At 41.9% G+C, this 22,789-nt stretch overlaps 1 protein-coding gene across 2 annotated transcripts in view; it reads right to left on the bottom strand.

Moving 5' to 3' along the window:
- SLIT3 (slit guidance ligand 3) overlaps nucleotides 1-22,789 on the bottom strand; it is a 595,328-nt gene that overhangs the window by 202,073 nt on the left and 370,466 nt on the right. For both annotated transcript variants that reach the window (XM_020780501.3, XM_078385818.1), the window contains 2 exons: nucleotides 21,625-21,788; nucleotides 8,416-8,557 (listed from right to left, as the gene is read on the bottom strand). In XM_020780501.3, coding sequence (XP_020636160.3) covers nucleotides 8,416-8,557; nucleotides 21,625-21,788 — 306 coding nt within the window. The remainder of the gene's footprint in view (nucleotides 1-8,415; nucleotides 8,558-21,624; nucleotides 21,789-22,789) is intronic.

Genomic DNA, 22,789 nt, shown 5'->3' with positions numbered 1-22,789 from the left:
GTCTTCTACAAAAAGGACCCCAAGTAAGTATCATTGTGCAAGATTCTGAGGAAAGTATGGTCCCTACTTGGTGGTGTTAACTAAGCTATAGTGTTAAAGTGGTGTTAAGAAACACACCTGCACTCTCAATCCCTTTATAGCTACTTCCGGCCTGAGACATCTGCCTTCTTCTTCCCCGCGGTCACAGAGTTAGCAGGCTGAATATTGACCTGAGATCTGAATAAGAGCATCATGTAACATGGGTAATATAGGAACAGTCAATAGATGCACACTTTGCAGGGGGGTTGGCTGAACAAAATAGAAGAACGTTTAGAAGAAGGTACTGATCACCTGGGGAAGTATAGGCACTGTTTCTTACAGGTGCAACTCATTGTGCATTACTATCATCATGACTCCTCAGAGGCAATAAGGTAGCTAGCCGATTCAAGGAGCACAAATCCGTGGGGACCCAGTTATTTCCATGTTGAATTGCCATCTTTTTTTTCTTTCTCCAACTTCCAGAAATGCGTAACAGAGATAAAAAATCTAACTGGTGCAGGACAGGGTATGTGCACAAACCAACTCATGCCAATGACTGGCAATCTCACCTCTAGGTGAAGCTGTCAATAATTATATTGACTACAACTGTTATTATTCAATAGGAAGAAAACATGGTACTATTTCAGCCGCTTCTGTTTCTTTATGATAGTTGACAGTTATAAATGCATGCATGCACAGAGCACATGTATATGTATGCAGTTTTCCTGCTTTATCATTATTTAAAAATGTTTCTCTACGATAAGTGAAAGTTTGCTCATTTATAGATATAAAAACCTATCTGCCAAAGTGTCCATTCTAAGCTCTTACCATTAAGTACTTCTACTTTTTTAAAGTTCCTACTTAAAATACCAAACGGAAAGTTGCTTTAATTTGTGGTATCCATTTCCTGTAATATACAGTATATCTCTCCTACACATTGCTGTGTTTTCATATGACACATATTTTCCATGGATCATAAGCAGAACATTGTTGTACTTGCTACATCTTTGATTGTACTCCCAAATCTTTAGCTATGGGATAAATCTTTAGCTATCAGTTATTACAAAAATCCTTATCAAAAAATCCTCATGTTTGCTATGATAAATAATACTCTGTGGTTTTGTTGTCTGTTTCACAAAAAGTCATGACTGAGCATATCTCTCTGTTTTACATTTCTCTAGTGAAGTGCATACATTCTACACAAAGGGCCATCCCAAGAAAATGGCACTTACTGAGATAGTTTGGCATTCAGGCTCGGTGATAAATTACTTTCTAAAGCTTTCATTTTCAAGTAAATAGCTCACCTGTGGATCAGATACACAAGAAGTGATGACCTTGAATATGAAACTGTAATGTGACCTGTGAGATGCAAAGCAGTGATTCAGACTGCTTGTTGAAAGGAAAAAGAAAAGCTGGTCTGCTGAATAAGACATGAACCTCAAGAAACTGAGTTCCAGGATCCCAAATTTTGACCTCCATGTCAGAGGAAGAAGAGCTGCTCAAGGCCACAGTAGCTACGACACTGGCTGAGGAACTGGACTGGGTCCCTGATAATGAATGTCAAAATACTGGTCAGTAATCAGTGGAGCTTGAACCAGGATGAACAGATGTCTTTCTCTGAGACTTCTTCCAAGCTCGAGAATGAACTTTTTAAGAATACATTCCAAGAAAGGATGGAGGCTCAAGATGTCACTAGAACAGACAAGTGTTGCTCAATGAGGTTTCCACAGCCTTGCTTTATGGGTTACCTACTGGAGAGGGATCAGATGTTCAAAAAACACTTGAGTTGTCTCCTCTCATATCTAGTCCAAATGGCGCACTGAATAAGTCGCTTATACTACACTGTCTTTTCTAGCCAACATCATTATTCCTCTGTTGTTGTTTTCCTGTTCTTCTGGATTACATGATTTCTGCCAGTTACGGTATTTAACTTTAGTGTCAGGAGCCATTCAGTCCATCAGTGTACGGGGAGGGACACTGTCAACGTAATGAGACTAAAAAGATGAAAGGTACACAGCCCACAAGAGTCACATCCTTGTTTTACTATCAAATCACTTTCACTTGATGACTGCTAATAAGAAATATGACATTTCATTAGGTGTTATGTAGTTTTGAGGGTGGAGCAAGCATCAAGATTGGAGGGGGGGAGAATCAATAGCAAATCAATTTTAAAAATAGGGAATTGCAGATGCTATTAGCTACTTGTTTAGGAAACTTTTCCCTAACAAAATGGCAGTATCTTTATCCTCTGTTTTCAACCCCCAAGAAAATTGTTTCTCAAGTAGCAAAGAGAACTTCATTTTGGTGGATTTTAAACTATTTATTAAATAATACTTATGGTGTCCTCCCTCTTACTCCAGGGCAGGTAGTATATACAACTTGGTATCACTCTCTAGTTCTGCCCCTTCAACTTCAGGGAAAGAAAATTACACTGGATGGGTCTGCATTATGGTGTGGTTTGCAGAATGACGGAGACTGTAAAACTGGCAGAATCTCTGAACTGTAAAACATCTTTAATAGAAGCAAATGCAGAACTGGGCATGTTCAAAGAGTCAAACCTTATTAGGAAGCAAGGCCAAGCCCTTTGAACACAGCTTTTAATAGAGTGAGCCCTTGGAGGCAGGTCCATTTCCCTGGTCAGCCTGTGCCTGGCGAAGGTGTAAAAGGAAAAGAGGTAAGAGGGCCATGCTTGAAAGAGGAGACACAGAATACTAAAAAATCACATGAACTGCACTTAGCAATTATGCTAGTGAACGTGTTCAAGAGTACAGCGGTTAGTAAAGAAAAGTTCAGCATGTTAAACAGTGTACAGTTTCCCAATGAGTAGAAGTGTCTCCCCTGCCTTTAGCAAGCCCTGCCTTCTGCTCATCCATCCCTTTCTTCACAAATACAGATTTGCTTTGAGATGAGAGAACTAACAGGGAGGGCTGGGGTATCACTTTCTGTTTTTATTCTTCCATTCTTCCATTAAGCACAGAAGACCAAGGATTGCCAAAGGATTATTATTATTGTTGTTGTTAAAGAAAAGTTTTCTGCGAAGAACTGAGGATAATTTCACAGTTGAGACTGAACTCTGTTTCTGCTTGGCTAGGTTCATAGATGCCGTCTATTGGGCCAGACCACTGATGCATCAAGCTCAGTAGTACTTATACTGAGTGGCAATGGCCTCTGCAATATCTAATACAGTACTGCATTTTTTTTAAAAAAAATCCAATTTGGGAATGATGAGGATTGAATTCAGCACCTTTTGTGTGCCAGTATTGTTTTCTGCGTATATCCCATTCTCCACAAGATGAAGAATATTTGGGACACTTCTAACTACAGTGGTGCCTCGCTTGACAAGGATAATTCGTTCCGTTCAAATCGCTGTTAAGCGAAATCCTCGTGAAGCGAAATGAAAAAGCCCATTGAAACCGGTTCAATGCGTTCCAATGGGCTGAAAACTCACCGTCCAGCAAAGATCCTCCACAGAGGTGGCCATTTTTGGTGCCTGTAAAGCGGGGAATCTGTCCTGAAAACACAGCGGGGAGCCATTTTGCACAGCGGGTGGCCATTTTAGAACCGCCAATCAGCTGTTTCAGAATGATCGTTTAGTGAAAAATTGGTACCCAAAGCAGGGAACCGATCATCGTTAAGCAAATTTTCCCCATAGGAACATCGTTTTGTGATCGCAAAAGCAATCGCAAAAACTTCATTGTCAAGCGGTTTCGTCATTTAACGAGGCAATCGTTAAGCGAGGCACCACTGTACACAAAGGGATAAGAGTTTAAAGAAACCATCTGAAATCAATGAAAGATTTTACATTAGCAATTAATCAATGTTTGTTCTCCATATAGGGGCACCTCCAGTTTAATTGAGTTTTACTCATTTCTAGTATTTCTCATCTGCCTTTCCAAAGAGGTACGAACAAAGCAATTTTAACATGAAAACAACAGCAGTGAGTGAACAATTGAGTGCTCAGCCACACACTGCGCATCCAATGGCTACAAGGCCTGGAGAAGTGTCTGATCAAAGAAACAATGTTAGATGGATTAACAGCGAGTTCCACAGCATTCAGTTCCTTTCCAAATCTTGGAATCTAGACTACTTAGAAAGGCCTTAGTAATCAGTGAGGCTGTGGCAGAGGTATGCCATTTTAGGAAAAGTTATTATACTCCTGAAGCAACTCATAATTAAGAAGAGATTTAACAGTTCTATGTCCAGAACAAATTGTTCATTTCCTCTGGCTGCAGAAAGATATTATTCCTTGGGGATGCCAGCCTAGACAGCATATCTTTTCCAGTTTAAATGGCATATAACGCTGGTGTTTTAGGTGAATGGATTCTTAATATTTATGAGATTTTGTAATTAATATAGTGATAAAATAAAATTGTTCTGGATTGCATTTCAGCAACAAGTGATAAATATTTCCACATGAGCTTGTTTAAGGCTCAAAACTGCACAGATCCTTGCTGTTATAACAGCATGACCTGAATCTCTTGGACATGGGCTGGTGTTCAAGCCATTCCACAGGTTTATCGATGAGTTTGAGTCTGCTAAAACTACATTCTGCATAGCGGAACATGAACACAAGGCATTTCAAAGAAATGCAGCACTTTAAACAATCTTGTACATCCAAGCCCACTGGCAGGTTTTCAGGCACATATCACGGAAATGTTTCCAAAGAGTCTAACTTTTGTGCAATAAAATTTTGCACAAAACACCACATCCACCTCCCATAAACTCACAGAGGAATGCCCTTTGATTTGGTCTGTGGTTGGCATTTTGGAATCTTAAACTGTAGACATTCAGGTTCATGTGGAGCTCAGAAGCTTTTTCTAAAGTTTTGTCATGGCATCCAGAGAGGGGAAGACCTTGCTGCATATCTGTGCACCAGTGACATCCACTCTGGATTACTGTGATGTGCCCTAAAAGCAGCTGCCTTTAAAGATGGTTCGGAAAACTTCAGCTGATGCTGCCTGAGTTCTGATGGTGATGCAAAGCTTTCCAGTCAGATGATCCCTATACTGAAACAGCTGCCCTGGATGCCACTGTGTTTATGAACCCGACTTACAGCATGTGTTAAACAGTAAAGCCATCAAGTTCTCTGAGACACTACCTCCACTTATGCCTACTTGCCCACATCCTGTCATCTGCTGAGGATCCTCCTATTTGGCTGTCATTGCCAACATATCAGACTGAGAGCTGCAAATAAGATAACTTTTTGTTTTGCTACTGTTACCATGCTTATGGAACTACTAGCCAGATGGGGTACATCTAACCCTGTCTTTGTAGCCTTGAGGGTTTTATGGGATTGTTTGATGGAAATTTTTATAGTGCATGATTAATGTTTGTATTTGGTTGCTTTTAGTCTTATAGTTAGATTTTATTTAAATTAAGTTTAATAGGTTTTTAATTGCATGTTTTCAGATACTCTCAGATATCTCCTTCATCTCACGGGTAGCTTATAAACATCTTTAAATAAAGACTCAAATGATTAATTTTATTGGAACACACACAAAAAAGAAGGAACGGCTGTTTTCCCAAGGCAACAGAAAGACACACTCAAAAGTGGTATTACAGACTGGTGTGATCTAACAATCAGTTGGATTCAAACTGTCACACTCAGAATAAATCGTGTGGAAATCAGTGCGACTTGATAGTCATAATGTAAGCCCTACTGATTTAATGACTATTACTAAAACTGAACCAAACAAAAGCTTTTTGTCAATATAAAACTAGATTCAGGACCACGATTACTAAAGCTGCTAACAAAAGGGATTCAAGAACTGATACCTTGTGGCAACTCTTTCAAATACCAAAAAAGCAAAGTAACTATCATTTCACATCATCTCTATAGTCTCACAATAGATGCACACAGTCAGACTGCAGTAACAAATGAAGGTAGCAATGACAAGTGGTAAAGCATATTTTAAGAGATGAGCCACAGAAAATGTGGGAGCATTTCCAATAGCACCTACTGCTATTTGTTTACAAACGGATCCCTCTGCTTTGCCCATCTCACAGCATACAGTGTGACCTTGTCTGCAAACGAGTTATCTTTCCATTAAGGAGAAAATTAAGGCTCTGCTGTATAGGTGGAAGAGATCTTTTAGATTAAGCGGGAGAACAGTATTTTATATCTGAGCTACCAAACAGTCTACATGAATGCATGTATTTGTTATTTACTTATTATTATAGTAGTTCTCGCCTTTTTTTAAAGAGCTCATGGCAGTCACACACTATTTTAAAAACCAACAAACTGTTTTCAGTTTCCACATTTCTTTATCAGTCTTTGAAGACCACAGATGACAGCCTGGAGCAATACAATCGGAAATACCTGAGATTTACCAGTGTAAACATCACCCTGAACAGAGCTTGTAAAGTGACCTTTAAAGGTAACTAGTTACAGTTATAGTTTCCGGTTTCACTTCAAAATAGGTACTGTCATAGCACATTTAAAAGAACTCTTTTAAAAACCCATTTGTGCTGAAATTAAAAATTAGTTACTTAGGGTCCTCTTGGTTTTAACACTCCTTGTTCTTTTTGGTTCAACAAACAGGTCTAAAACTCTGGAAAGGATTACCAGCAACCAACGTAGCCTCTAATTTTCAGCCCCGCCGCTCTGCCTCTCTCTCTCTTCGCCCTTGAGTGCATGTGCAACTCCGCCCCCCCCCATGAGCTGGGTTCCGTCGCAACTGGAACCTAATGCAATTGCTGCGCAGAGGAGGAAGCCAGCTGCGCGGAGGGAAGCAGAGCGGTGTGCACCTCCACACATGCTCAGATTAGTGGGAACCTTGCAGACAACCCATTATTAGTAGCCAATTATTTTGCAGCTCTGATCCTCAATATCTAATGACTGAGTTACAAATCTTTCACCCTGCTGCATAAAAAGCTAGGTAAAGGTAAAGGTAAAGGTTCCCCTTGACAATTTTTTGTCCAGTCGTGTCCGACTCTAGGGGGCGGCGCTCATCCCGCTCTTCAAGCCATAGAGCCAGCGTTTTTGTCCGAAGACAATCTTTCCGTGGTCACATGGCCAGTGTGATTTAGACATGGAACGCTGTTTACCTTCCCACCGAGATGGTCCCTATTTATCTACTTGCATTTGCATGCTTTCGAACTGCTAGGTTGGCGGGAGCTGGGACAAGCGACGGGCGCTCACTCCGTCGCGTGGATTCGATCTTACGACTGCTTGGTCTTCTGACCCTGCAGCACAGGCTTCTGCGGTTTAGCCCGCAGCGCCACCACGTCCCACTATAAAAAGCTAAATAAACATATATTCTTAAGTGTGTTTAATTGTAAGGAGAGAATAGGACAGAGCGCTTTCCTCTGTTTTCTGTCACTCTGCTAAAAACAGCAGATACAATGTGCAACCATCTGCAGAACTCCACTTACAGAGAAATATCACTTGAAATTCACCCTTTTGATATATAAAAAGTCAATAAAGAAATGATTCCACAAATATTTTATGTTCTTCAAGCGTGAGTGTGGGAAGGGGACAATTTATTCTATTGGAATTCTATGTTACTGTTCTGGTCACTGCACCTCAAAAGGAATATTGTAAAGCTGGGTTAGGTGGAGAAAAGGGCAGCTAGAATTTAGCAACAAGGTGAAACAACTGCAGCATCTGGACCTTTTCGGGTCAGGAAAAAAGATGAATGAAGCGCAGATATGATAGGGATGTATAAAATTATCCATGGTATGGAGAAAATAGACAGGAAGAAATATTTCATCTTCTCTCCTAATTTCGGAACACAAGAGTCATCCAATGAAGCTAAACAGTAGTAAGAGATTCAGGAAGAGCTTTACACAGCTCACTGTTCAACCATATTTTGTTACCATGAGATGTCGCAAAGTTGTTGTTCACTAGCATGAATTACTTCAAAAGGGGATTTGATAAATATCTAGGGATAAATCCATCAGTTGTGGTGGCTCAGTAAGCAAGTTGGTGGGTACAAGAGCTGTTGTGCTTGCATCCTGCTTGTAGGCTTCTCACAAATCTTTGGTCAGTCACTGGGAGAAGACAATGCTGAATCAGTTGGGTATTTAGTACGACCCAGCAATAACTCTTATTTTCTTTTTTTCCAATACACTGATACAAACAACAACAACAACAAAACAGGGAAGGGCACAAATGTATTCCATATTTGCTGTATTAGTTTTGAGGTACAATCATAATTTACTAGTTTATTGATGTATCATCGTCCCAAACACCCAAATGCATGGTGGAAAAACTAGATTTTGCCCATGGGAGTTATAAAGGAAAGAAGAGAAGTTAGGTTTCAGAATTAGCTGTTGTTAAACGGGCGTTGCTACCAACAAAGAGTCCAATAATTCAAGAACGATCTGCACATTACATCTCCCTTATTTGGCTCAAGTATAGCATTACAGATCATAGACAGCTTAGGTGAGACTTACATTTCCACAATATTTTCTGGCAGGTTGGCTGGAATTTCAGTTAATCCCTTTCCTCGGCAGTCCACAATATTGTTGCTACAAGTGCAAGCAGATGGACAACTAATAGAATTGGCATTGCAAGATGGTGGTTCAGCATTTGTACCTGCAAAGAGAAAGAACATGACAAATATTTTGAAATTTTGTGTTACAGATATTTGATTGCATGCTATTTGCATCATTACAGAACAAAAATGGAACAGCCAGACTGGTGACTTATTTTTTCTTAAGGTGGCTCTAATCGCCTGCAAAAAGGTACAAAATAAGCAGGTCTTCCTTAGAGGCTTACTGTCTCTAAACAAGTCCTCCATAGGTTGCAGTGGTACAAATGGGGCCACTCTAGTTGTGAATTACAATGCTAAAGTATGTTGCAAGTGGAGTAGGCCCATTGAAATCAATGCAGCTTATGGAGGAGGTGACTCACCACCTCCATTGATTCAATGTGCCAACTCCAGTGCAATTTACTACTTCATTTATTTAAAATATTTGTATCCCACCTTTTTCCTTACGAAGGACCCAAGGTGGCTTACATCATTAAAAGACACTATTTAAAATTAAAAATAATGTATACATATACTAAAAAGGATCAAACAAGTATGTCAATAAAAGGTGGTGAACAGAAGCAACGTCGAAACCCACTCAAAGCAGTAAGGCACAACAATCCATTTAAGAACCCAGTCAGGCATTAAGAGAAAGCTTTCCTGAAGAGAAAAGTCATTGCCTACTTGAAGGACAGCAAAGATGGGGCCAGTCTGGCCTCCTGTGGGAGGGAGTTCCAAAGTCTGGGAGCAGCAACAGAGAAGGCCCTCTCCCATTTTTCCACCAAATGCACCTGTGAAAGTGGCGAGATTGACAGAAAGGCCTCACCAGGCAGGCTCATAATGGTAGATGTGTCCTTGAGATAGTCTGGACCCAAGCCATCTAGGGCTTTATAGGTTAGAACCAGTACTTTGAATTGTGCCCTGAAATGGATTGGCAGCCAGTGGAACTGCCATAATAGAGTAGTTATGTGATCCCTGTGACCAGCCCCAATTAGCAATCTGGCCGCTGCATTTTGGATCTGCTGAAGTTTCTGAACATATTCCAGAGGCAGCCCTATGTAGAGTTTGTTACAATGATCCAGATGTAACTAAGGCATGTGCGACCACGGCCAGATCAGAATTCTCCAGGAGTGAGCACAGCTGGCACACTGGATTAACTGTACAAAGGTACTCCTTGTGACAACCCCAGACCTACTGGGATATGCCACAGTTTCACTAAGCTGCCACCAACCATTCCCTGTAAGAAGTCACACAGACCAGGGATGGATTTTTAACAAATAAAGGAATAAGGTTTATTTAAATAACACACAGGGAAAATAAAATGATCAAGTGAATAAGATACAGTAACGTGGCTTAGTCTCAATCATACATACACCAGTTTGGTTCACACAGAACACCTCTAAATAAAGCACAGACCCTGAACCTATCAGTTCCGGCCAACCATACAGACACCTGAACCTATCAGGTTGGTACTGACTGACACACAGTAGTACCCTGTCTGACACACAGACTCCCACACCAGCTTCTTCTCTCAGCTCCTCCTTCAGCTCTCCTCAGCTCTCCACACACACTCCACATATATATACAGTACAGCCCCTCCTCCTGATGTCCCGCCTTCCACTCCCCATAGGATGGAACTTTCCCTCCAACCCATGACAGACAGGTAACATCAGTGCTGTATGTAACACCTCCCCTCTTTATAAGTTGTTTTGTAGGGGGAAAGCTAAGGTGCTTTTCTCCAAAAAACAACCTGGACCCAAAACATACAAAAACAGTTATACATTAACATACAATACCATACTTACTTATACTTACACTAGGATAACCATATCAATTAGGCATCTAAACTTTTACCATTTACAATACATCAAGTTACCTTTATTCATACAAACCAGGTATATTTAATAACCAGATACATTTAACCTTTGGTCACCAAAATATATACATAGTCCATGTTTCTTTCGCCGTCTTCATTCTTCAGGTCTTCTTGACAAGGCGTCAGCAACACAGTTCACTGACCCTCTGACCACCTTCACTTCAAAGTCATAGTCCTGCAGGTTTAAAGCCCACCTCATAAGTTTACTATTGTGGGTTTTCATTGTCTTTAACCATTGCAGTGGTGAATGGTCAGTGCACAGAACAAAATGTCTTCCCCAGATGTAAGGCTTGGCCTTCTGGATCGCGTAGACTATGGCCAGGCACTCCTTTTCCATGGTTGCCAAATGTCTCTCACCTTTCTGGAGTTTCCTACTCAGGTAGGACACTGGATGCTGGTCACCATTCTCATCCTCCTGGCAAAGAACTGCTCCTACCCCGCTGTTAGACGCATCGGTGTAGATGATGAACTCCCGGTCGAAGTCTGGAGCACGCAGCACTGGATAGTTGATGAGGGCCTCCTTCAACCTCTGGAACGCCTCCTCACAGTCGCTGGTCCACGGGATGCGGTCATCAGTCTTCTTCCTCGTCAGATCGGTCAGCGGAGCCGCAATCTCGCTAAACCTCGGGATGAACTTTCTGTAGTAGCCCACCAACCCAAGAAATGATTTGACTTTTTTCTTGGTGTTGGGTCTAGGCCAATCACGAACAGCTTCTATCTTGGCCTCTAGGGGTTTTATCACTCCTCCCCCTACTATGTGACCCAAGTATTTTATTTCTGGGCTACCCAGCTGCAGTTTGTTCTCTCTGCAGAGCCTAGGCCAAAGCACTCCCTCCCCTGGGTCAAAGTGCCTCTCCCTGGCTTTGTGGTCATACCATGTTTTCTGTCTGACCTTCTGAGCTTGCAGGTTTTCTGCTGCTAGCTCTAGGTTTCTCTTTAGGTCATTCCTTAAAGAGTCTATATATATCACAACATCTTGTGGGTCATCCTGGGTGATCTGCTCCCAATTTTGTTTGATTAAATCAAGGGGCCCTTTCACCCTTCTCCCAAACAAGAGTTCAAACGGACTGAACCCGGTACTGGCTTGTGGCACTGATCGATAAGCAAACAAAAGGGATTGCAGCTTCTGGTCCCAATTGTTTGGATTCTCTGCCAAGTAAGCCCTAATCATGCGCATCAGAGTCCCATTGAACTTTTCCGTTAACCCATTACTTTCAGGGTGATAGGCAGTGGTTTCCTTGTGTTTAATTCCACAGATTTGCCATAACCGTTTCATGAGCTTCGATGTAAACGATGCGCCCAAATCTGTGATTATTTCTGAGGCAAATCCCATCCTGGACATATACCCCACCAAGGCATCTGCCACTGTGTTAGTTTCAATGTTAGTCAAGGGAATGGCTTCAGGGTACCTCGTGGCATGGTCCACAATGGTGAGAATGAACCGGTTCCCCCTCTTTGTGGCCTTGGGCAAAGGTCCCACAATATCCACCCCTATGCATTTGAACGGAGTGTCAATCACAGGCAAAGGGCACAACTTTGCTTTGGTCCTATCACGGTTATTCCCCTGCCTCTGACACACATCACATTGTTTACAGAACTCCTTGATCTGCTTCCCTATTTCAGGCCAGTAAAAATTCTGTGTGATTCTCTGCTGTGTTTTGTTCACCCCTAAGTGCGCAGCAAACATGTCAGAGTGCCCCCTTTTTAAGATCATGGGGCGATACTTTTCAGGTACCACCAGCTGACTCCTCAACTCTCCCCCTTTTGAGATATTCCTCAGGGTCTCTCTATATAAAATTCCCTTTTTCTCTCGAAATCTCACTGGGGTTTCAGGTGTTAGCTGGGCGTCTGTCACCTGTTCAAAACACTTTTGGAGAGTGGCGTCTGCCTTTTGCTCTTGGCCAAATCGGCTGTCTGTGGTTAAGGTTTCCACCACAGCTTCGGAGCTCCCCTCTGCTTCCGCCTCGGGCTCTCCAATACCCCCTTGAACTGTCCCCGTGGTAGCTTGTGAACGTGTAATCACTAGCACCCGTTTCACATGTTCAGCCAGGTCATTTCCCACGAGCACGGCTGCTGGCAGAGTCGATGAAATCGCTAGCCGCCAAACTCCCCTCCAGCCTTGAAAGTTCACAGGTACCTCAGCTACTGGCAGCGAGATCACCTGTCCCTCAATCCCTGCCACCTTCATGCTCTCATTCGGGATTACATACTCCCTAGGAATAATATCTGGATGGCACAGGGTCACCTGGGAACAAGTATCCCTCAGCCCCCTATACTGATGGTCAAGTATTCCTACGTCCACCCCTGCGGTTTCAAACAACTGTGAATCTGTTCTCACTAGCAAGCAGCGCTTGACCTCCACAAGAGGACCATTTTCCTCAGCCTGATCAGCAGATGTAACTGTTCCAGATTGAGTAGCCATGGCAACAGGCTCCCTCAGTGACAAGGAGCTTTGCTCTTTCTGGACACAGAACACAGCTTTTGGCTTGGTTCCACTCAAATCATGAGGCATATTTCCTTTTAGCTGCTTTAATTTCTCACACTCTGAGATTAGATGGCCCTTTCCTTGACAGAAATAACATTTTCTGCTGTATTTTGAGTCTTTCTCATTTTGTTTTGGTTTTCCCTCCAAAATCTGAGGTCTTGGTTTCGTGTCTGAGGGCTTCCCTTCACCATGGGCCCCTCCCACTTGCTGGTTTTTCCCTGGTCCCTGAGAGTACTTGCTGTAGGTTTCTTTGGGTTTACCTACAGATTTCCCCTCACCTAAGGGCTTTCTTATTTGGGAAATAAAATCTGCGATTTCGGCCGCTTCGGCCACAGATTTCGGTTTCCTTTCCCTCACCTGGAACTTCAGTTCCCCATGCAGGACTGAATAAAACTGTTCCAGCGCTATCAGGTCTTTGAGCTGCTGGTAGGTCTCTGTCCCCTCCTGCGACAGCCATTTCTCTAGCAGCCTCACCAGTTGGGCCCCCACTTGGGTAAAAGTCTGCTCTGGTTTCTTGGTGAGTGACCTGAATCTTTGCCTCAGCTGTTCCGCATTTATCCCATGTCTGGCAAACACCAGTTTTTTAAACTCTGCAAAATCTTTCAGCAGTTCCTCTGGCATCTCTGCATATACTTCTGCCAGGCTGCCACTGATTAAAGATCGCATAATGGTCACCTTCTCAGTTTCCCTTACTGAGAAGTCCACAAACGCTCTTTCCACGAGGGAAAAGAACACCTCAGGGCAATCTCCCTTGTGGTATACAGGGAATTTCTTCAGGTCAGTTTTAGACAATTGGCCCCCCTCAGAATCTCTATTGTTATTATTATTCTGATTCATCAGTTCCAATTTTCTTAACTCAAACACCATTTTCTCTCTCTCCAATGCCATTTCCATTCTCTCTATTTCTAATCTTTCTTCTCTTTCCAACTGCCTCATCCTCAGTTCATGCTGTTGGGCTATGAGCATTTTCCTGAGTTCTGGGTTCTGTTCTCCCGTGCTCTCATCCTGCACTGAGCCAAATTCATCCTCAGAACCTTGGTCCACCTGGGGTTCCCTCGCTTCACCCATTTCTGCCATTCGGCTTCGAGTCAAGGGCATAATCCCCCCCCAGAACAGGCTGCTTTCAAAAGTCAAGCCTCAAAATAAAGCGACCACTTTTTTTTTCCTCTTTTGCCTCAGAACCAGCCTTCTATAGATTGCTGCTGTTCTTCAGCACTAACTTGCAACTGTTGCCAGCCAGAGTCTACCCCCCTCTGCTAGGCCTCTCAGCAGACAGGCTAGATCACTGCTACTTCACTCAGCTTTGCCTCAGCGTTTTTCCCGCCAAAACAGGTTGCCTCAGAGCTCCCTAATCTAGTCCCACCAATCTGAGGTCACACGTTCTTCCACTAGCCTACCTCCCCGTGAGGTAAGCCTAGAAGATTACCTACGCGCTCTCAGATTGTCCCTGACTAGACCCCCCTTGCTCTGGGCACACTTGCCAAGGCTTTGCTGTACCACTGGACAACTGGACCAGTCGTATCCCACACGCTGGACACCAATCAATGTGACAACCCCAGACCTACTGGGATATGCCACAGTTTCACTAAGCTGCCACCAACCATTCCCTGTAAGAAGTCACACAGACCAGGGATGGATTTTTAACAAATAAAGGAATAAGGTTTATTTAAATAACACACAGGGAAAATAAAATGATCAAGTGAATAAGATACAGTAACGTGGCTTAGTCTCAATCATACATACACCAGTTTGGTTCACACAGAACACCTCTAAATAAAGCACAGACCCTGAACCTATCAGTTCCGGCCAACCATACAGACACCTGGACCTATCAGGTTGGTACTGACTGACACACAGTAGTACCCTGTCTGACACACAGACTCCCACACCAGCTCCTTCTCTCAGCTCCTCCTCCAGCTTCTAAACTTCTCCACACAGGCTCCACATATATATACAGTACAGCCCCTCCTCCTGATGTCCCGCCTTCCACTCCCCATAGGATGGAACTTTCCCTCCAACCCATGACAGACAGGTAACATCAGTGCTGTATGTAACACTCCTGGCCGCCACCAAAACTGGGCATCTAGCCTCGGAGATGAATCCAGGAGCACCACCAAGCTGTGCCTCTGTGTCTTTAGAGAGAGTGCAAATCCATCCAGCACAAGCTGCATCCCTGTTCTTTGATCTGTCTTTTGACTGACCAGGAGCACCTCTGTCTCGTCTGGATTAAGTTTCCATTTATTCATCCTAATCCAGTCCATTACTGACACTAGGCACTGATCTAGACCCAAAAGAGCTCCCTTGGATTTAGGCTGCAAAAATAGATAGTTTGGGTGTCCTTCACATACTGGTGACAAAGAAGCAACAGGATTTTTGCTACTTTCATGTAACAAAAGTGTGTGTGTGTGTGTGTGTGTGTGTGTGTGTGTGTGTGTGTGAGAGAGAGAGAGAGAGAGAGAGAGAGAGAGAGAGAGAGAGAGAGAGAGAGAGAGAGAGGACAGGTGTTCATGTTTCTGAACACGAAAATGAAGCCTATACAGTAATTAACATCTCTGGAGTTTCAATTTCAGAACTGGTCAGCAGCAGTTGTGAAAATTATTTAAACATGCTTTTAAAATATAAAAACAGGAAGCGATGGAGTCTAGTTACCTCTCCTACATGAATCTTTATTGAACACATATTTGGACCAGCCAAACTCATTATAAATTTACAGTCACACCTCATCTCACAGTTCTATGCATAGTTTTAAAACTATTCATAAAGAGTTAAGATGTTGTTTTTCAAAGTATAGTAACATGTTACATTAGACCATTAAAGAGCATGAATGGTCATCAATGTATGAACAAGATCTTTATTTGTCAACTTAATTTTTAATATTTTTCTCTATTTAACAAAATAATATTTTTACTCATAATGAGTATGTCCATATTGATAGCTTTTTTGAGTCCTGTATAACAATACACTATTAAACTTTAGGAAAATATTTCTCTATTCTAAAGAAAAAAATTATTTGTGTTTTCATGGAATACATCATCATTTACCAACACAGTTCATAAAATGAAAGAGGTCTAACAAAGCTAAGATTAAAAATATAAAAGGATAATTGAAAAGCTATGTAAATCATGACATACCATAAAGATGTGTTACTGAGTATAGCAATTGATAAGTAAAATGGTGGGGGGAATTGGGATTTAAATTCCAACACCTGAAATACAGCCTAGTTTCCTTAAAAAAAAGAGAGAGAGAGAGAGAGAGAGAGAGAGATTGGGAGGGAGAGGGAGAGGGAGAGGGGGAGAGGGAGAGGGAGAGGGAGAGAGAGAGAGAGAGAGAGAGAGAGAGAGAGAGAGAATGGAAGCTATTGGTTGTTGTGGGTTTTTCGGGCTCTTTGGGCATGTTCTGAAGGTTGTTCTTCCTAACGTTTCACCAGTCTCTGTGGCCGGCATCTTTAGAGGACAGCACAGAGAGCACAGAGTGCTGTCCTCTGAAGATGCCGGCCACAGAGACTGGTGAAATGTTAGGCAGAACAACCTTCAGAAAATGGCCAAAGAGCCCGAAAAATCCACAACAACCATTAGATCCCGGCCTTAAAAGCCTTTGCAAATACAATGAAAGCTATTGCTTGCTGATCGTATTTAGCAAAGAGGCATTACCCCTTGATTGAAAGAAGAACACAATTATTGGTAACTTCTTGCTATATCTTTCAGAAATGTCTGACTTGTCACTGAGAATTCATGTCTTGCTCACTTGAGTGACCATTAAGACAAAACAATTTTGCAAAAGGATCATTTCTCTTTTCACTATGGTTGACATGCCAGAAAACAAACTGGTACATGTATAGAGAGGGGCTCACCAGAAAATTTTGCCCATCATTTTTTAGAACAGATTCTGTTAACAAGACAATGTTAGCAGCATAACAGAGGCTACCTTCTTCCTCAAGTCATTTAAAGCATTTTACATGTCTTCATTCTCTTACCAAAAAAAGGTGAAATCAAAATGTGCAAATTGAAAACTCCAGGTGAACTTTTTTGTCTGGCAAATACTAGCCTATCCCAATGGGATGGTAACTAGTTTTGAACTTCAGGGCAGCTTTAAAAGTAGCTTCCTGTTTCAAGAAATAAACCAAAGTGCTTACAGGCACATACTTCCCTTTGGATATTCCAGAGTTCCCCTCTATTACCAGCAGTAAATATCTAAGAAACTGTTGGAAAAATAAAACTGTTTATTTGACTTGATGTTGCTTGAATTTAACTGCAAACGGCATGGCTACAACAAGATTTAGCCAAAATCTTAGAGCTCCCTGTGCCTCATTTTTATACCAGCTAGCCTAATGAAGAGTTTAAGTAATTTCAGTAGATTAGAGTTTATGTCTTTATTGCATAGTGAACAGTAGGGTGAGGATTTCTATGATGTGTCAAAACATCTCTGCAACCCATGTTTGAGCTTATGGGTGGGTTTGAACATGTTTATGAGTAATCTAAAGAGAAAGGCCAGATTACTCATAAACATGTCTGAATTTGCTTATGGGTTCAAATGTAAACTGCACAGAATATGTGAAATGTCACAGAAATCTTCCCCCTAGTTAACAGATAAAGGGAAAGGGAATAGCCATAAAAGGCTAATTTAATCATTTTAAACTTCTTTTAATGCAGTGGTTCTTCAACTGGTGTGGCTAAATAAAAATTAGGTTTAATTAAAAATGTGTTTAAAAATAATGAAAAGTCCCCTTTGCACTCTAGTGGTCATTTAAAAAAAAAAAAAGACAAAGTAATTTGGGCATACTGTGTGCTTGGACTATTTAAAAGAGCAGGAGGACTCACTATGCCTTCTGCAGTGGGCACAAAAGAACTTTCTAAACATTTTTAAAATAAAACAAGCAGGAGAACATCAGGCACAATAAATAAATAAATAAATAAATAAATAAATAAATAAATAAATAAATACCTACCTACCTACCTACCTACCTACCTACCTACCTACCTACCTACCTACCTACCTACCTACCTACCTACCTACATACATACATACATAATTTTTAAAATGCAGTAGACTACTTTCCACATTTGTGTTTTAAATGATTTCTTACTGTATGTGATTAAAGTCATCCAGAACTATGAAGACTGATTATGTCTATGAGCTGTGCTATACAAAAAGTGTTAGCTATGTAATTTGTACAAAACCAAGCATTAGTCATATGCACAGGAGAGCCATTTAAATTAACAAGGATTTAAAAAAAGTCAAAACTCACACAGTCCCATTGATTTGAATTACAACTAAATGCTGGATTTAGCTCAGACATCAAAAGCAAAAATGCTCTTGCAAAGGTCTCCCAGAAGTGTTTGTGTTTTGCCATACTACGTAAAGAACACACAAAATAGATGTTAGGTGTCTTGGAAGAAAATGGGGGGGGGACCCCAAATGCCATAAACAGCCAAATATAGATTTCCTTCTTCATTCAGCCAGAGTGTGCATACACCAAGGCCCACCAAGCATTAAGTTAAACATCAGTCTTTCATACTCCCTTGCTCGTTCCTTCCATTTATATGCTGGTCAGACACACAGCTCAAAAGGCTTTCCCCCGAGAAATGGCATCGTATTATTTGTTAATTATGCTTTCACATTAATGTGATCCAAGTACAATTGAAAGAAGACAATTTAAGTACAGAATCATTAACACAGCCCAGCAGTTCAGAAAAAAGACTTTGAACAAATCACAGTAATTTAGTATGTTATTACAGCGTTTAGCTGGGGCATGACTGAATTGGAACGGGCGAGGAGTGACATTTAAATAGGGCCAACAATTTGTTGTTGTTTAGTCGTTAAGTCATGTCCGACTCTTTGTGACCCCATGGACCACGCCAGGCCCTCCTGTCTTCCACTGCCTCCCAGAGCTGGGTCAAAGTCATGTTGGTAGCTTCAGTGACACTGTCCAACCATCTCATCCTCTGTCATCCCCTTCTCCTCTTACCCTCACACTTTCCCAACATCAGGGTCATTTCCAGGGAGTCTTCTCTTCTCATGAGATGGCCAAAGTATTGGAGCCTCAGCTTCAGGATCTGTCCTTCCAGTGAGCACTCAGGGTTGATTTCCTTTAGAATGGATAGGTTTGATCTCCCTGCATTCCAGGGAACTCTCCTCCAGCATCACAATTCAAAAGCACCAATTCTTCAGCGGCCAGCCTTCTTTATGGTCCAGCTCTCACTTCCATACTACTGGAAAAACCATAGCTTTGACTATGCGAACCTTTGTCGGCAAGGTGATGTCTTTGCTTTTTAAGATGCTGTCTAGGTTTGTCATCGCTTTCCTCCCAAAAAGCAGGCATCTTTTAATTTTGTGGCTGCTGTCACCATCTGCAGTGATCATGGAGCCCAAGAAAGTAAAATCTGTCACTGCCTCCATATCTTCCCCTTCTATTTCCCAGGAGGTGATTGGACCAGTGGCCATGATCTTAGTTTTTTTGATGCTGAGCTTCATGCCAATTTTGACGCCTTCCTCTTTCACCCTCATTACGAAGTTCTTTAATTCCTCCTCACTTTTTGCCATCAGAGTGCTATCCTCTGCATATCTGTTGTTGATATTTCTTCCGGTAATCTTAATTCCGGCTTGGGATTCATCCAGTTCTGCCTTTCGTATGATGTATTCTGTATATAAGTTAAATAAGCAGGGAAACAATATACAGCCCTGTCGTACTCCTTTCCCAATTTTGAACCAATCAGTTGTTCCATATCCAGTTCTAGCCGTTGCTTTCTGTCCCACGTATAGATTTCTCAGGAGATAGATAAAGTGGTCAGGCACTCCCATTTCTTTAAGGACTTGCCATAGTTTGTTGTGGTCCACACAGTCAAAGGCTTTTGCATAGTCAACGAAGCAGAAGTAGATGTTTTTCTGGAACTCTCTGGCTTTCTCCATAATCCAGCGCATATTAGCAATTTGGTCTCTAGTTCCTCTGCCCCTTTGAAATCCTGCTTGTACTTCTGGGAGTTCTTGGTCCACATACTGCCGAAGCCTACTTTTGTAGTAGTTTGAGCATAACCTTGCTAGCATGTGAAATGAGTGCAATTGTACGCTAGTTGGAGCATTCTTTGGCACTGCCCTTCTTTGGGATTGGGATGTAGACTGATCTTTTCCAATCCTCTCACCACTGCTGAGTTTTCCAAACTTGCTGACATATTAAGTGTAACACCTTAACAGCGTCATCTTTTAAGATTTCAAATAGTTCAAGTGGAATGCCATCACCTCCACTGCCCTTGTTGTTAGCTATGCTTTATAAGGCCCACTTGACTTCAGCGTTGGAAGTCAGCATTTAATTTTCTGTAACTTTCCCTATCTCCCTTGCATTTTGTTTCCCTTTTCTTGTCTGCTATTTGTAAGGCCTTGTTGGACAGCCACTTAGATTTCTCGCATTTCCTTTTCGTTGGGATGGCTTTTGTTGCTGCCTCCTGTACACTGCTACGAGCCTCCATCCATAATTCTTCAGGCACTCTGTCTAACAAATCTAGTTCCTTAAATCTGTTCTTCATTTCCACTGTGTATTCATAAGGGAGTTGGTTTAGATTATACTTGACTAGCCCAGTGGTTTTTCCTACTTTCTTCAGTTTAAGCTTGAGTTTTGCCATAAGTAGCTGATGATCAGAAGCACAATCAGCTCCAGGTTTTGTTTTTGCTGACTGTATAGGGCTTCTCCATCATTGGCTGTAGAGAATATAATCGATCTGATTTCGGTATTACCCATCTGGTGATGTCCGTGTGTAGAGTCGCCTCTTGTGTTGTTGGAAGTGTGTGTTTGTGATGACCAGCTTGTTCTCTTGAAAAAACTCTGTTAGCCTTTGCCCTGCTTCGTTTTGAACTCCAAGGCCAAACTTAGCTGTTGTTCCTTTTAGCTCTTGACTCCCTACTTTAGCATTCCAGTCCCCTTTAATGAGAAGAACATCTTTCTTTGGTGTCAGTTGTAGAAGGTGTTGTAAATCTTCATAGAACTGCTCAATTTAAGCCTCTTCAGCATCAGTGGTTGGTGCATACACATGGATTACTGTGATGTTGAAAGGTCTGCCTTGGACTTGTACTGAAATCATTCTATCATTTTTTTGATTGTATCCTAGTACAGTTTTTCCCACTCTTTTGTTGACTATGAGGGCTACTTTGTTTCTTCTATGGGATTCTTGCCCACAATACTAGATATGATAATCGTCTGAATTGAATTTGCCCATTCCCTTCCATTTTAGTTCACTGACTCCCAGGATGACAATGTTTATTCTTGCCATCTCCTGTTTGACCACATTCCAGGTTCCTATGTGGTATTTTTCTTTGCAGCATCAGACTTTCCTTTCACTCCCAGGTGCATCCATAGCTGAGCGTCCTTTCGGCTTTGGCCCATTCACTTAATTAGTTCTGGAGCTACTTGTACTTGTCCTCCTCTCTTCCTCAGTGGCATGTTGGATGCCTTCTGACCTGAGGGGCTGTTCTTCCAGTGTCATATCTTTTAGCCTTTTGTTTCTGTCCATGGAGTTTTCTTGGAAAAGATACTGGAGTGGCATGCCAGTTCCTGCTCCAGGTGGATCGCGTTTAGTCAGAACTCTCCGCTATGACCTGCCCATCTTGGGTGTCCCTGCATGGCATAGCCCATAGTTTCTCTGAGTTACTCAAGCCCCTCTGCCATGACAAGGCAGCAGTCAGTGAAGGGGAGGGCCAACAATAGAGGGGGTTTATTCAGTCCTGAATGTGATTATCCATATAATAATACAGAACAAAGCAAAAGGATCTGCCTATGATCTTACCTGAGCAGACATACTCTTTTTTCTGAACATCTGCAACATTAAATCCTCTCAGATGAACAGGTGCCATGCAAAAGGTGAACTGTCCCACGGATCGCCGTTGACGCAGCCAATCAGAAAGCCAAGCCAGGTGGCAGTCACAGTACAAGTAATTGGAGTGAAGCCGTCTGCAATGGACAGAAAGAGACTGAATGACCTTCCACCTCCCAAAATGTGACAATATGCAATCCAATGTACCATCCTATGATCTGTGCTCATTTTGTGCACCAATGACATTGCGTTGATTTTTGTATATGAGTGGGATAAACTGCCATTCCCAACTAGAGCAGACACCCACTGAAATGAATTTAAGGGGACTAACACAGTATTTAGCTCACTCCCTCTAGACGTTGTCTAGAGGGGCGGGGTAGAAATTGAATAAATAAATAAATAAATAAAATAAATTAACTTGACATCTGAAGAGGATGTACAGAACCCCAAATATATGTTTGAATGAATGAATGAATGAATGAATGAATGAATGAATGAATGAATGAATGAATGAATGAATGGACATAACAATGCATAGAGACTTCACGGAAATCAATGTCATTACTAAGGATGCCTCCATTTAGTAAATCAATAGCGTTTCGGGGGGCTTTTTTTTTAAGGTAAGCAATAATGACTCAGCAAGTATTAATTTAGAGCAGTGGTTCTTAACCTTTGTTACTCAGGTATTTTTGAACTGCAACTCCCAGAAACCTCAGCCAGCAGAGCTGATGGTGAAAGCTTCTGGGAGTTGCAGTCCAAAAACATCTGAGTAACAAAGGTTAAGAACCAGTGATTCAGAGACTAGGAAAATAACCAACAAGGTGCCTCTGACTACATCAAAGCACTGATTTTGATTACTGAAACTGCTGGTATGATTTAATAAGTTGGAGCACCTGGCTACAGAGCTGGAGTCCAGGAGTTTGAAGCCCTACTGTGACTCCCAGGAGAAAGGCCAGCTGAGATGATTAGATCACATGTTCAGAGTGATGATTAGATCACATGTTCTGCCACATGTGTGGCTTTGGGCAAGCTGCATGACCCCAGAGCACTTGCAGAAGTGTACTTCTTCTTACACTTGTACTTCCAAGTGTAAAGTACGTTGGAGTACTTTATACTTGGAAAATTTTGGGCAGGTCAC

This window comes from Pogona vitticeps, chromosome 2 (assembly GCF_051106095.1).
Source record: "Pogona vitticeps strain Pit_001003342236 chromosome 2, PviZW2.1, whole genome shotgun sequence".
Lineage (NCBI taxonomy): Eukaryota > Metazoa > Chordata > Lepidosauria > Squamata > Agamidae > Pogona > Pogona vitticeps.
This window is presented reverse-complemented; position numbering and strand designations above follow the sequence as displayed.